The 14,897-nt window shown below is 39.5% G+C and overlaps 1 protein-coding gene across 1 annotated transcript; it reads left to right on the top strand.

Moving 5' to 3' along the window:
- Window positions 1-636: 636 nt before the first annotated feature.
- Window positions 637-14,463, top strand: dkc1 (dyskeratosis congenita 1, dyskerin). The gene is made up of 15 exons (XM_084386870.1): window positions 637-726; window positions 1,554-1,615; window positions 3,016-3,102; window positions 3,418-3,509; window positions 4,115-4,299; window positions 4,400-4,464; window positions 6,820-6,946; window positions 8,178-8,308; window positions 9,068-9,211; window positions 9,291-9,411; window positions 9,598-9,716; window positions 10,731-10,834; window positions 11,911-11,959; window positions 13,382-13,534; window positions 13,629-14,463. The coding sequence occupies exons 1-15, from the start codon at window positions 711-713 to the stop codon at window positions 13,695-13,697; spliced, it is 1,524 nt and encodes a 507-aa protein (XP_084242996.1). The 5' UTR covers window positions 637-710; the 3' UTR covers window positions 13,698-14,463.
- Window positions 14,464-14,897: the final 434 nt, after the last annotated feature.

Genomic DNA, 14,897 nt, shown 5'->3' on the forward strand with positions numbered 1-14,897 from the left:
TAGTTTTGACCCAGTGACTAGTCTTTTAACACATAGATTTGAATAGGATAATCTTGTACAATGCTGATATAAACACTCACTCACACACACACACACACACACACACACACACACACACACACACACACACACACACACACACACACACACACACACACACACACACACACACACACACACACAAACAGAACAACTGATGTGTATTAAACATTACGTCAGAGTTTTGGTAGAAGGAATAGTTTTTATAAGTTGATGAAAATGTATAATTAAGTTATATATTTATTATTAATATTTAATGAAAACAAAAATGTAAAATTAAAATAATTTTGTACTTTTCCCCCAAAAATAAAACAAAAAATATTAAATATTTTATTTGTTGTGGCCTCTGTTTTAAAAAAGAGAATTCGTTATTTATTAGTCATTTACTGTAATTTTGTGAAAATTAAGTAAATATGTCTGATCATGAGTATTTTATCTTCCCTCATTTCACCCTAATCATTCCTGAAACAAGGCGCTGATTTTCCTGTGATCCCATAGGAAGCGGCTCTGCTTGCTCCCTCGTGCGGCCACGTTCCACGTTCTCAGCGTTATAATATCGCGATACTACATATCCCGCGAGATGCGAGCCCGCTCTCTCCGCCTCCGCAGAGTAAAGCGCATGCGCGAACTGGCACACGTGCTGCTGTCCTCTGAAGCGCGCAGCAGCGAAGATGGCGGACGTGGAAAGTAAGATCATGCTTTACACATTTGCGTTATTTTCGCTACGATTGCTGTGATTTTGCTTACATTTAAACTGTACTTTAATGTGCATTTATTCACAATATATCATGCGATTAAGAAGGGTAGAAGTAAACTAATCAGAGCTGAGTTCTTAACTTCATCAGCACGCATGATTCCCGGGTGCGTGTAGAAATGCGTGACCTGTGCAAATGCTCTCATTAATGCGTCTTATTGCTAATTAATTCTACTGTTAATGCTAGTTTGTTTATTTTATTAAATGCTGGAAGAAAATAAAAGGTGGGGGAACTATTAATGGTAGTTTATCTATTTCCCCAACATAAATAACTCGTCATTAGCTAGCTAATAATATAGGAAGTAAATGTATATTTCTGCTGGCATGGAAGCCGGATAACTTTACTGTTTATAAATAGTCTTAGTAAATAAATTAAAGATGATACAATTAAATAAATTAAAGTAAATGGGCAGATTTGCGGCTACTTAAGTTATCACATGTCTGCAAACCTCACGGTCACTTAATACTTATAAATTATTATTTTTCTCTTTGCTACTTATTTATCGTATCGCAATGTGGTCGGCAGTGACAGACAGTGGTGTAATGTAACGTTTAACGTTAATAATGTAGTTTTAAACCTGTTTCGTGGTAAGTTAGAGCGCTAAATCAAACGCCACGTGCTGCTCGCACAGGCCACGTGGTCCCGCTATGTGCACGCGCTCGATGAAGAAACCAGGCTTGATTTAACACGCTTTATGTGCAGATCTACACAACTGACTCTCTTACTTAGGCTAATGGATGATATTTGTCTTGTCCTCAGTTGGTTCAGCCAAGAAAGAGAAGAAAAGAAGGTCACAGAAAACTTCGTCAGAAGATGTTGGGGTAATTGCAGATTTATATGCATGCGTTTTTCTTAATTTCTGTGTTCTTTGTTAATCTTTTTGTTGAAAAAATATATTTTATTAATGTTATGATATGTCCTCTGTAGTGACACCAGGACTAAGTAGGTAAAAAAATACTAAGACATGAAATTACATGTATAGGCGAAACCAGTGGTTTTATTTTTCATTCAGCAATCAGTTTTCAGTATTTATTTTTTAACCAAACTTTGTATAAAGATGATTCTCAACTGTTAGGAAATGGAATGAATTGGTGCACCATTTTACTTTATTGGTAAAATGGCCATAACTGGGTTTTCCCATTCCCATGTGTTCTTGGGGCAACATGTAATGAAAATAGTGTAAGAATGGGAGTAATAATTGGTAATAAACATTCCCATAATATCTAGTATTTCATAGGAATAGTGATGTATAATTCCACTAGTTGTGTCTCCCAGAACTCCTGATAAACCTGCTGTAAGTCCTGGTGTCTCTACACTGGATATGTATGAAATCAATGCAGTGTTTTATAACAAAGTCTCATTTTGATCAGAAACACTAACGTTTTCCAGAGATGTTAATTTGACAAACAATTTGAAAAGTAGTCAGATTTAAATAACTCATATTTCCGATTATAAGAGTGCTACATTAGATCACTCAATGTCAGTCATTTTTAAAGACCCATGATAAGTTGTTGTGTTGGTGAAACCTCCAAAAATGTGGTGTCTGAAAGCCCTGAATGTGCTCTTCACAGGACATTCACACTTAAAACTGTGACGTTCACTAAAATATAATGTCTACAACTGAATTTCTGGTCTAACATGCTTTATTGTTTTTTTCTTTTTATATAGTTTTCCCATTCTGAAACCATTTTATTTCCGTATTGTAATGAGTATAACACGATATTCACTGTAGGGCAGACTTTTATTTTACATCAAAATGATTTGCCTGGAACATTTGATCAATCATAGCCAACTTTTCGTTTGAATTTGGATGGTATTGATACAAACTTGTGCAATTTTTGGTGTTGACAACACTACCTGATTATTATCTAAGGGTGTAACGATACCCTCATGTCACAATTCAATACATATCACGATATTGAACTCGCGATATAATATTATCGCAATATTTCAAGACATATGATAAAATGTTAACAAAAATGAACTATTGATTAAAATGCTAAATTTGATCCTATTTTATGTGTAGTAGTTTAATGTCTGACACTAAAACTCTGAAAACTTGAATTTTTTTTCTCACACAGTAATTTTTTATTTTAGGTGAACTACCCACAATACGTATTGTTGCATTTTTGTATTGCAATTATAATTTTTTTAATCACAAACTAGTTTGTTCATTTCCAAAATCAGTTCACCAATAAACTCACTGAACTGTTTCCATCAGGACATTCAAGAAAGTGGAGACTTCCTGATCAAACCCGAGTCGAAGGTCGCGACCTTGGACACGTCTCAGTGGCCGTTGCTCTTGAAGGTCAGTGTCTGTTTACCCACAAACCCTTTCACCAAGCGTGTGTGTGTCATGATGAACGTGTTTATCCATTCGCTGAGCGCTAGTGTTCCTGCCCCTCGCCGGCCTCGCGGCTCGTTCTGGGTCGCAGGGTTTCGGCGTGTGGTTCTGCTCGTCTGGGCCGGTGTTCTGTCGGGTCAGCGGGTCAGGGTCACGATGCTGGTGCGAGGGATCAGGCCACTTCTGACAAAGACGATTAGACACATCTGATCACACATACACACTTCGGTCTAACTTTCTGACGTCACTTCTGCTTCTAACCTACATGTTTTTCTACAGCATTTTGATAAGCTCAACATCCGGACGGCTCATTACACTCCTCTGCCACACGGCTCCAATCCGCTCAAGAGGAACATAAGTGATTATGTCAGGTAGGAAATCTCGTATTAATAAATGTTATAGGGATGCACCGATATGAACATTTTGGCCGATAACCGATATATTGGCCGATACTTTTAAATCCAAGTTTTTATATAATGTTTGAGAGCCTGATTACAAAAACAAGTCTCACCATTAGAATCCATGACCTAAGCGCACAATTATAATGGTTTTATTATAGTTTTCTGTAGCCGATATGCTGCACTGGACCGTATTTTCCTTTTTTGAAGTGATTCCGAATCATATTTCAAGCATTTTTAAATTAATCATGTTGAACAGTGTGTATCTGAAGTGTTTCAGCTGAAGGAAATACATTTATCGGCTTTAATATATCAGACAAATTGTCTTATCGGGCTGATAATGATAACATTAAAAATGAACAAATATCGTCCGATACCGATATGGTGGCCGATATATCGTGCATCCCTAAAATGTGATGTAAGCCACATGATGATGTGATGTAGATTGCATTAGCACTTTGTGCGAAGATGACCTGCTATCTATCACCCCAGACTGATGGTTCCTCCACAAATGTTGAGTGTATCATGAAGTTGTACCTCAAGTTCACACAAGTGTTATGTTGAACATGTGCTCCCAGGGCTGGTTTCATTAACCTGGACAAACCTGCCAATCCCTCTTCCCATGAAGTCGTCGCGTGGATCAAGAGGATTCTTCGTGTCGAGAAAACGGGTCACAGTGGCACTCTTGACCCCAAAGTCACGGGTTGCTTGATCGTGTGTGTGGAGCGAGCCACGCGATTGGTTAAATCCCAGCAGAGCGCAGGTGGGTCATCCGCAGCACTTCCAGGTCAACAGTTTGACCCGTTCAACCTCACATTAAAATTAGTAGCCTTTCCTTACTACTCTTGTCTCATTGCTTTTAGGCAAAGAGTATGTGGGCATAGTACGGCTGCACAATGCACTAGAGAACGAACACCAGCTAGCCAGGGTAAGTAGGAATGAGTTCTGCTTTAAACAGAGGTGGGGAATATGACGGATAAACTCTGGGGTTGTTAGAAATAATCATCCAATAGGGATTACTAATGTTTTTTTTCTTTAATTCTAAAGAAAGGCACTTTTGTCTAAGAGCTTGGAGACAAAACGAAAACATTAGATTCATTAAAGGGGTGGTTGAATATGATTTCACTTTTCTAACTTTAGTTAGTGTGTAATGTTGCTGTTTGAGCATAAACAACATCTGCAAAGTTCAAAGCAAAGGGAGATATTTGCTTTTAAAGAAATCGCTTTTTAAGGACTACAACAAACAGCTGGTAGAGACTACACAACATTCCTCCCAGGATAGTGACATCACTAACCCTTAAACTTACATAAACCCTGCCCCTGAACACGATTTATAGATTATCAAGACAGAATATGCTAATCAATGACTAGAAGATAACTACACTTAAGCTACATAAATTCATCAACTAACCATTCAGAAATGTTGTGTACATGTCACTTGAGTCTCCATCATTCTGACTCCGGTTTGAACATAAAAGGCTAAAACGTTTTTGAAATGTTCAGTGTGTGTGTGTGTGAGGTAAAAGGACACAAGCTGTTGAAGCTCCGCCCTCTGCGCCGGGAGCAGCAGCTCATTTGCATTTAAAGGAACAGACTCAAAACGGTGCGTTTTTGCTCACCCTCAAAAAGTGACAACTTTAACATCAGAGACTTACTTAGAGAGATATAACGGTGTATAACAGTCACAACAAAAATACAACTTAACAATACATCAACCAACAAAACACAAACATTCACTGAAAAATAACACCACAAAGTTGATATAACAAATATGAAATGTACAAAAAAGTATATTATCAATGATTCTAATTATAAATAAACATCCAATATAAAGAAATAGAAACAATGTCACCTTCAATGACAGCATGTAGAGTCCACCGCAAAATGTGAGGATCAAGTTTGTTTAAACATACAAAATGATGTAATAGATCGAATATCTGCAGGTAAATTATTCCAGTCTATTTTTGAAGAAGTTTGTGCAACTTTAAGTGGTTCATTGTAATGAGTGCAACCAGTCTTAAAGAGACAGGAGTCTAATAAACCTGTTGCTGTCTGTCATTGTAATCAAACGACAGAAGAATCACGTGACCGAAAAGCTTTAATTCATTGTGAAGACCATAGTTTTTTTATTATTAGTATTCAATTTCTGTATTATTTCATACTTTAATATTAGGCTGAAACACTCTTTGACTTTAAAACTCCTTTGGTTTAACGCATAAAAGTGAATAATTTCAGAAATCTACCATTGTAGTTGAGTAACGCCATTAGTGTGTCAGTTCATTGCTGTGTGTGTGTGTGTGACATGATGAACTTGTTTATCCATTCTCTGAGTGTCTCTCGGCCCTCCTCTCTCTCTGCCGGTCTCGTCGCTCTGCTGCAGTGTTTTACTGTATCGGATGCTCTCGGAGACCGTGCATGAGTGGAGGGCCTGGATTCACCGAAGAAGAGCGGACATTTCTGAACACACAAGGGGCTTTCGCACCGGATGGTTCTAGGAACGAGTCACCAGTGTGTTTCCCCGAGAACTAATGGTTCCCATAGGAAGGTTTTCCTGGTTGCGTTCGCACCGCCGGCAGGAACTCTGAAGTGATGTAAGACACGCTTGTTGTTGAGACTTTTATTTTGACGGCGCTGAGATCGGCAGCGCTCGCATTCTCCGAGTTCATTAGTGTACGCTCTGTCTAATGGTCCTGTCTCACACGTTATTAGACAGAACTGTTACACACAGAGAGTAGACAGTGATGAAGAGTTATTAGCGTATGTCGTGTGTCTGATGTCCAGTGTTGATGAGCAGAAATACATAATCATGTTTCTCTTGTTCTCCTCAAAGTGACGTTGGATTTTCTCCTCAGCGTAAAGGTTTAGAGGCTCATCTATCACTGTTTTACATGTTCGTAGAGTTAGTTTGTGGAGTAAATATATAGGCTATAATCTGTGTGTTTTTAAGAATGGCGGGTGTTTCGCGTGTGTTCGACCAATCAGAGAACACTAACGTCACTGATAGTTCCTACAGCGCTGGTTTAGACCGACTCTAGGGTGTGGAGAGTTAGGGTTACATTAGTTATTAGCTAAATTAGTTCCTCCAAACGAGTTCCCAGTTCCTGCGGTGCGAACGCACCAAAATCCGGGATCTTCCGCCAATAGTTGCAGGAACTAGAAAAGGTTCCTCCGGTGCGAAAGCCTCTATACACATGGACCGTGACCGTGAATGAGTGCAGGAGGTCTTGTGTGAGAGATTGATCAGTGTGTGTGTGTGTGTGTGTGTGTGTGTGTTTCTCTTCAGGCGATGGAGTGTTTAACAGGAGCCCTGTTCCAGAGGCCTCCGCTCATCGCTGCTGTGAAGCGCCAGCTGAGAGTGAGGACCATCTACGAGAGCAAGCTGATCGAGTATGACCCCGAGAGGAGACTAGGTTAGGAGCGCAAGCTTCATTATTTCTTCTTGACTCGTTATTTGTAAGCCACATGATGATGTGATGTAGATTGCATTAGCACACTGTGCAAAGATGACTGTCTATCTATCACCCAAGACTGATGGCTTTACTGCAAACCTCTACAGATCACTCGCATACACGACTAGATTTCCCTGCTAGGATGCCCGTCATTAGACGTTGGCTTATAAATTTAGATTTCCCTCTCCAGTGTGAGGCTGTGAAACGAGTAATCGCATCCAAAATAAAAGTTTGTTTACGTAGTTTGTGTACGTACTACATATAATTTGTTTGTATATATAAATACATGTATATATAATTTATAAAAACACATTTTTCTTAAATATATACTTGCGTGGGTGTGTGTATTTGTATATAAATTATACACAGCATTTTGGATGCGATCAGTCATGATTATCTCAAACACTGGAGTAGGGCTGTGAAATAATCACGGTTAATCGCATCCAAAATAAGTTTGTTTACATAATAGATGTGTGTATATATAATACACGCATGTATATATTTAAGAAATTTGTTTGTGTGTATATTATATTATATATTATATTATATGAAAATGAAGATTTCAGATGCAAAAGCTTAGTGCCGTCTGAAATTTTCTTCTAAAATTATAAGTTTTAATCAAGCTTGTATATTTAGGTTCAGTAATGTCACTTTAATGACAATTAATAGGTAATTTTCATTGCCATTAAAGTGAAATAACTGACCATAAACATACAAGCTTGATTAAAACTTATAATTTTAGAAGAAAATTTCAGATGGCACTTAGAGGCTTTTGCATCTGAAGTCTTCATATATATATTATATGTATATGTGTGTATATATGTATACATGCATGCAATACGCAGTACACACATATATTATGTAAACAAACTTTTATTTTGGATGTGATTTAATCATTTCACAGCCCTACTCCAGTGTTTGACATACAGTCTAATTATAAGTCAATCAAGCTTTTTTTTTTTTTTTTTTTTTTTTATGATAGAGCTCATGTTAAAAGTTTACTTTCAGATGATGTAAAAGCTGTGCCACTTCACAAAGATTAAATAATTTGGTGCAATCATTCACACACAGGCACATAAAATATACAAGCCAATGGCGCTTCTGTTGCTAAGGTGTGTGTAGAGGGTTAAATCCACTGTGATGACTTAGTTTCCGAAGTGCAAGATTGTGAGTGTGTGTGTGTGTTTTGCAGGTATTTTCTGGGTGAGCTGTGAAGCGGGCACATACATCCGAACGCTGTGTGTGCATCTGGGTCTGCTGCTGGGCGTCGGCGGGCAGATGCAGGAGCTGCGCAGGGTTCGCTCGGGTGTACTGGGAGAAATGGTACGGTGAGATCCCGGACCCAAAGTGTTGAGTTCGGTTCTGGGCTTCATCCCCAGTTCTGCTAATTAATCTTTGGGACAGAAAATGGCTGAGTGTTTATAATATCATGAAGTGGTTATTGTTTGACCTCCTTCATCAAACTTCAGCCGACACAAGCCGAGTCGTAGGCTCGTAATGATCGATCTCTCCAGTTCCTAACCCCACCCAGTCTATCTACTTATATATATTTTTGAGTATAAATTTGTACCCAGAAATGAGCTGTACTGTTTCATTTTGTTTAGTTGTCTATTCAGAGTCGTGGGAGAATTGTTCTCTGTTTTAAAGAGAAAATATTTTATTAGTCCTTGCATGCTCTGACACACAACACGAGAGATTCGGCATCTAATGTCGCTTGAATGGTTTAAAATAGCAAACATTTAAACGGCTAATGCTAAAAAACATGTAAAATGATGCGTTGAGACATAATGGTCTTCAATATCGTTCTTTCTATAATTAAAATGATCACAAAATGTACGTTTATAGTTATATAAACACTGTCTACAGTAGTGATCAAAATGGAGTCGATCACCTTTTTAAAAGTAACTTTGACGATGTTTATTTGAATGGTCGTTACATTGTTACACCAGTAGGTGGCGACAAGTGGCGGCTATTTTTTATTTAAAACGCACAGAATCGGTTTAAACGCATGAAGAGCTAATAAAACATGTTGCATGACTTTAAAAGCGTTGAGTTGTCTGAGCCCAGTGTGTGTGTCTGTAGGATAACCTGGTGACGATGCACGACGTGTTGGACGCGCAGTGGCAGTTCGACCACAACAAGGACGAGACGTACTTGAGGAGAGTGATCTTCCCTCTGGAGAAGCTGCTCATCTCACACAAGAGGATCGTCATGAAGGACAGCGCTGTAGGGGACTCGCCTTCACTCTGCAGAGTCAGCTCAGATCGGTTCAGTTTGGGATTATAATGACGTGTTTCTGTGACAGGTGAACGCTATATGTTACGGCGCTAAGATCATGTTACCAGGCGTCCTGCGATATGAAGATGGCATTGAGATCAATCAAGACATAGTCATTATAACTACTAAAGGAGAAGCCATTTGTACAGGTAAACCACGTTTGCAATCCCAGCATGCACTGTTATAAGCCACATGATGATGTGATGTAGATTACATTAGCATTACTGCGAAGATGACTGTCTATCTATCACCCAAGACTGATGGCTGTGTGAAATCTGTTAGCAGAGATGCTAATGTGTGTTAGCAGATTCTCATTATTCTGGTGTGTTCCGCAGCGGTGGCCCTGATGACGACAGCCGTCATATCCACGTGTGATCACGGGGTTGTTGCTAAAATCAAGAGGGTCATTATGGAGCGAGACACGTATCCACGCAAATGGGGTCTCGGACCGAAGGTGAGGAACACTGAGAAATCACATGCTTTTTAGTGCTGACGTGCGTTTCATAACATTTTCTAGGGCTGTAATTAGAGATGCACCGATTGATTGGCTTGTGACCGGAATTGGCCGATTTTCACGTGATCGGCGCTGAGCCAGAGTCCGACGCGTCATATATCACAACTAAGCAGTGTTTTCAACCTCATAATGTTTATTTTAGGTTTCATATATTTAAATACACATAAGCACGAGTAAAACAATACATTTGGAGTTTGTAAAATACACACTGATGTCTGTGGAAGCAGCAATAACAATCTATTCAAATATAATTTGCCGACATGTGTTATTCATACCAGACAAACATAGGGGAAGTAACTATAAAGTTTACTCTATTCTTCTCAGTTCACCGAGAAACTGATGAATTCACGTGCTGTAAATCCGACTGACGGGACAACATGGCGGCGCCCATCTCATGTTATAGATCAAGATTATTTATAAAGGGTTTTAAACGACCAAACACACTCACTTACACGTATTTGAGAATATCAGATAGGCTAGTTGATGACATGGTAAGCAAGTTTGTGAATATTTTGAATAAAAAAGGAAAAGCGAAATAAAAGCGACACATCTGTCATACAGTATTAGTGCGGCTGCGGTGTATGGCGTGACGCGTCGCCATGGAAACATTAAAGGGAACGTTTGCCTTGAAAAACTCACTCTGGGGGGGGGATGTCAGTTAGAATATTTTAATCTTACGTGTGAAAGGGTTAAAGAAAAGATTGAAAATAAATATTTGTGTGTGCTGTAAAGTGGTTAGAAATTTTTCTTTTTATCGGATTCGGCTAAAATCGGTATCGGCAGGTCAAACTCAATGGGAAATCGGGATCGGCCTTGAAAATTGTAATCGGTGCATCTCTAGCTGTAATCAACCAAAGAAAATCTTGGTCGACTGAATTTTGGTGGAGCCAGAACGTATCGACCAATAATCGACAGAGATTACAGCCCTAACATTTTCACAACATTGCGTTTCAGGCTAGTCAGAAGAAAATGATGATTCAGAAAGGACTTCTGGACAAACATGGCAAGCCGAACGGCAGTACTCCTGCGGACTGGAAAGAGGGATACGTGGACTACAGGTACACATGACTGGAGGAGGAGCTGATTTTGTTAATTATATTGTGATGGTGTTCACAAAGCAGAAGGTGAAAACTAAATTGATAGTCTGTTTTCAAATGGACCACATGAGTGCCAGGGTCTACATTCTAGTTTAAGGCCCAGTTTACAGCTGGTGTTGAGATGGTATTCAACCACTTCTTCAGAGGAGGGTCTATGAGTGGGTAAATGTGTGGGATTTTTCAGATCTTTCAATCTAATGGACGAAATAAGATCACGCAATCTACATATGAACACGACAGATGAACACACGGAGAGCATCAGCTTTAGTTCTGCTCTTACAGCCACAAGATCAGCCGAGCGCTGTGAGTGTGTGTTAGAAATCAGGAACGCTGAGAGAACAGTGTGTTTGGTTCGATTTCCCTCTTCAAACCAAACTCGTGTCTCCAGCCGATAAAGTTTAAACCCCGTCTGGCTCGAGCTCTTCTCATAATGTTCACGCATTATTCAGTAGACGGTCTTTTAGTGGCTGTTTGAACACACTCGATCACATGAGCGTTTACACTACGAAAGCAAACCGGTTTGAATGTGTTTAACTCCCTCTGGAAGTGGAGAAAGTGGACGAGCTCAAAGCGCTTTAGACCCGTTTACACCTGTGTTTAGAGTCGTCCGCTTGTGATCCGATCTTATGGCTTTAATACTCTAAAGTATTATGATTTTAATCTTAATACCAGGTGAGAATTAGCCCTAAAACACATACATTTATGCGGTTTACATTCTTGGTGTCCACAGGATGGTGCTATTTATCAGTGGATCTGAAATATTACAAAACTGAAAGGCAATAAAGATCAAATGCAACTGATTCTGGGAGCTCTTCCGTGTTTATCCGAGGTGTTTCCGCAGACTGTTATCCCTGTCTGGTCTGCGGTGACCTTAGAGGGAGTCTGTCTGCTACAGTAAACCCTGAGCTCGGGATCTGGCGTCTGCAACGTGCCGGCGTCCCCGGAGCTCTCGGGACACACTGATCGCCAGATCCTCGGGAAAGAGTCGTGTGCCGTATGGGATTTACCTTTATTCTCTCTCTCTCTCTCTCTCCTAGCACGGCAAAGGTGAAGAAGAGTGAAGCGACAGCTCAGACCGCAGCAAAGGTACATGTGACTTCTCAGTTTTCTTTTTGTGATCACACTAAAATCAGCTTGTTGAATTTCAATTTTGTGAACGGCCCTGCGTTTCAAATGTTATATAGTTTAAAAGTACTATTTTATTTTATTGTGAATAATTAAATTAATGATTTAAAGCAGTGGTTCTCAATTCCAGTCCTCGTGACCCACTGCTCTGCACATTTTGTAGGTCTCTTATCTGACACACTCAGTTCAGTTCATGGAGTCTCTCCTAATGAGCTGATGATCTGGTTCAGGTGTGTTAAATAAGGGAGACATACAAAATGTGCAGAGCAGTGGGTCACAAGGACTGGAGTTGGGAATCACTGATTTAAAGCACTACTGTGTGTGCTTTATTAGACATTTTTGAAATGGAAATCAGCTTTGATATTTAAAAACAATTACAATAACTAGCTGATCGAACTATTGCTGAAAATAGAAAAGGCTTCAGACTTGACGTCTCTCACATTCACACACTTCAAGACAGAATCAGGTTAATGTTTGCATGCTGGGTAAAATCAGGGCAATGCTGTGTTTAAAGGTGCAGTCTGTAAGATTGACAGCTATTGGTGAAATAGGTACTGCAGTCCAAATATAAATCTCGGAGATCGTCGTTTCCCCGCCTCTTCAGACTCGATGCTCACACGGTTTCTAATGGAACGAGCGCAATGGACAAGGATAATTGGCAACGTGCAGAATCACAGACCAAAACAAAAACACTCATTTCAGAGTAGAATAACTGGCTGTAGAAGTGTTTTTCAGAGAAACGAGTGTGTGAACCTCAATAAATGTGACCCTGGATCACACAACCAGTCGCACGGGTATATTTGAGGCAATAGCCAACAATACATTGCATGGGTCAAAATTATCGATTTTTCTTTTAGGCCAAAAATCATGAGGATATGAAGTAAAGATCATGTTCCATGAAGATATTTTGTAGATTTCCTACCGTAAATATATAAAACATTTACTTGTGTGAGTGACTGCAGCACAATCGTGAACATAAATGAACAACTTTAAAGGAGATTTTCTCAATGTTTCGGTTTTTTTTTTTTTTTTTTTTTTTTACACCCTCAGATTCCAGATTTTCAATATTGTATCTCGACCAAATATTGTCCTAACAAACCATACATCAATGGAAAGCTTATTTATTCAGCTTTCAGATGATGTATAAATCTCAACTTCATAATATTGACCCATGTGACTGGTTTTGTGGTCCAGGGTCACGTATGCAAACATATTATGGTATTTTTATGCTTTAGTAGAGTGAGAAAGTGGCATCCAGCACCTTTAAGCCGTGTATGAGCTTACTCTAGTGGAGGAGAAGCGGATGTTAACGGTTAAGAACGTGACTGTAAACAGTGTTTTGTGCTTCTCTTGGTATTGGATTAACACTATCTGTTGTTCTAGAGGAAACGTGATGAGAGCGGAAGTGAAAGTGGTGATGCTGTCGCTCAGGACACATCCAAGACAGAGGAAGAAATCAAAAAGGAGAAGAAGAAAAAGAAGAAAGAGAAGAAGCTGAAGCTGGCAGAAGAGGCTCCGGCGGAGGAGGAACCCGAGGTCAGCGGGTTCAAGCGCTCACGACACACACACACACACACGTCTGTTCGTTCAGTGTGAGGGTGATGTACTAAACGACTCCTTTTACATGCAGGTTACGGAGAGCGCTAAGAAGAAGAAGAAAAAGAAAAAGGAGAAAGATGCAGAAGCGGCCTCAGAATGAACAGAGACTCGTGTAATATTGAGATGTGGACTGGACACTGGTTCTGATGATGGACAACGGGCCGGATCTGCGGCTCTGACGTTCGTTCTTGTGAATGTTTGCGGTTCTGAATACTTATTGACTTTTTGTTTTTTGGTCGTCCAAATGAAGCCCGTATCGCCCGGGTGCATTCATGTATTTGAAAGGTTTTTTTTATTATTATTGTAAATACAGAAATTGTAATCAAATGAAACATGACTGACTTTTACACAAAAAAAGGCCTCTTTGTTTCCTTCTGCACCTGCCGTGTTTAAGAGGAGCCGATTCGTCCACTCACAGTCTTCGCTTGCTGCGGGTTTACGGGGTTGTGTTCGCTCTCTTCTGGCCTCTCATTGGACAGGACTTCTCCTGGAAGGACACCTGACTGTTTGCTATATTCACTGACTTCTCCAGCAGTGCGAACAGCTTTCAGGAGGAGGCCTGTTATTAAAATCTAGTTTAACCATGCAAAGTGATATTAAATGTATTTTTGTCTAAAGATTTAAAAAGAAAATCTAAGTTTTGGATAATTTGATGCATCAGGCTTTTAGGGTTCATCTCATGTATGATCACGTATGATATAGAAAGAATATGAAGCCTATACTTGGACAGACCCAAACTGAGCAGCAATATGCAATTTCATGCATTTGTAATTGATATGACCAAAAAGTTATGATTCTGATAGTTTGTGATGTCAATCAAATGAGATCTTATAAGCATATAATACACTGTAAAAAGTGATCACTTATTTTTTTCGATTTCGCATTACATTTATTTACTTAAAGGCAGGGTAGGTAGGATTTATTAAAAATTAAAGATCCAAATTTGTTAAAACTTTCTATATATATCAATACATAATTAAAATGTAAGAACTCTGAAAAAAAGAGTATAAAAATCAAGTGACTCTAGACCGTTTAATCTGTATTAAACACAGCTCATTATTTCGATTCGGGACGAATCAAAGGATTGGCTTAGGCGACTGTCACTCTCTCGCAACCATGGCAACCACCCTTTTGCCACACAGCACCTACCCACTTGCGCGCGACCGTTTGATTTGAGGAGTGCGAGAGGCACGGAACCTGATCTCACCTCCGTCCAGTAGATGGCGGTAATGCACTATGTTTGCAAGCTGCCAATAAAATCTATCGAAGAAGAAGAAGAAGGCACTGAACCTAGGAATAC

This window comes from Rutilus rutilus (genome assembly GCF_951802725.1).
Source record: "Rutilus rutilus genome assembly, chromosome: 18".
Taxonomy (NCBI): domain Eukaryota; kingdom Metazoa; phylum Chordata; class Actinopteri; order Cypriniformes; family Leuciscidae; genus Rutilus; species Rutilus rutilus.

Excerpts from the sequence above, each read along its gene's own strand:
- dkc1 (XM_084386870.1), top strand. Across the intron at positions 8,309-9,067 it reads CGGGTGTACTGGGAGAAATG|GATAACCTGGTGACGATGCA; the intron begins GTACGGTGAGAT and ends GTGTGTCTGTAG. Across the intron at positions 11,960-13,381 it reads CAGCTCAGACCGCAGCAAAG|AGGAAACGTGATGAGAGCGG; the intron begins GTACATGTGACT and ends CTGTTGTTCTAG.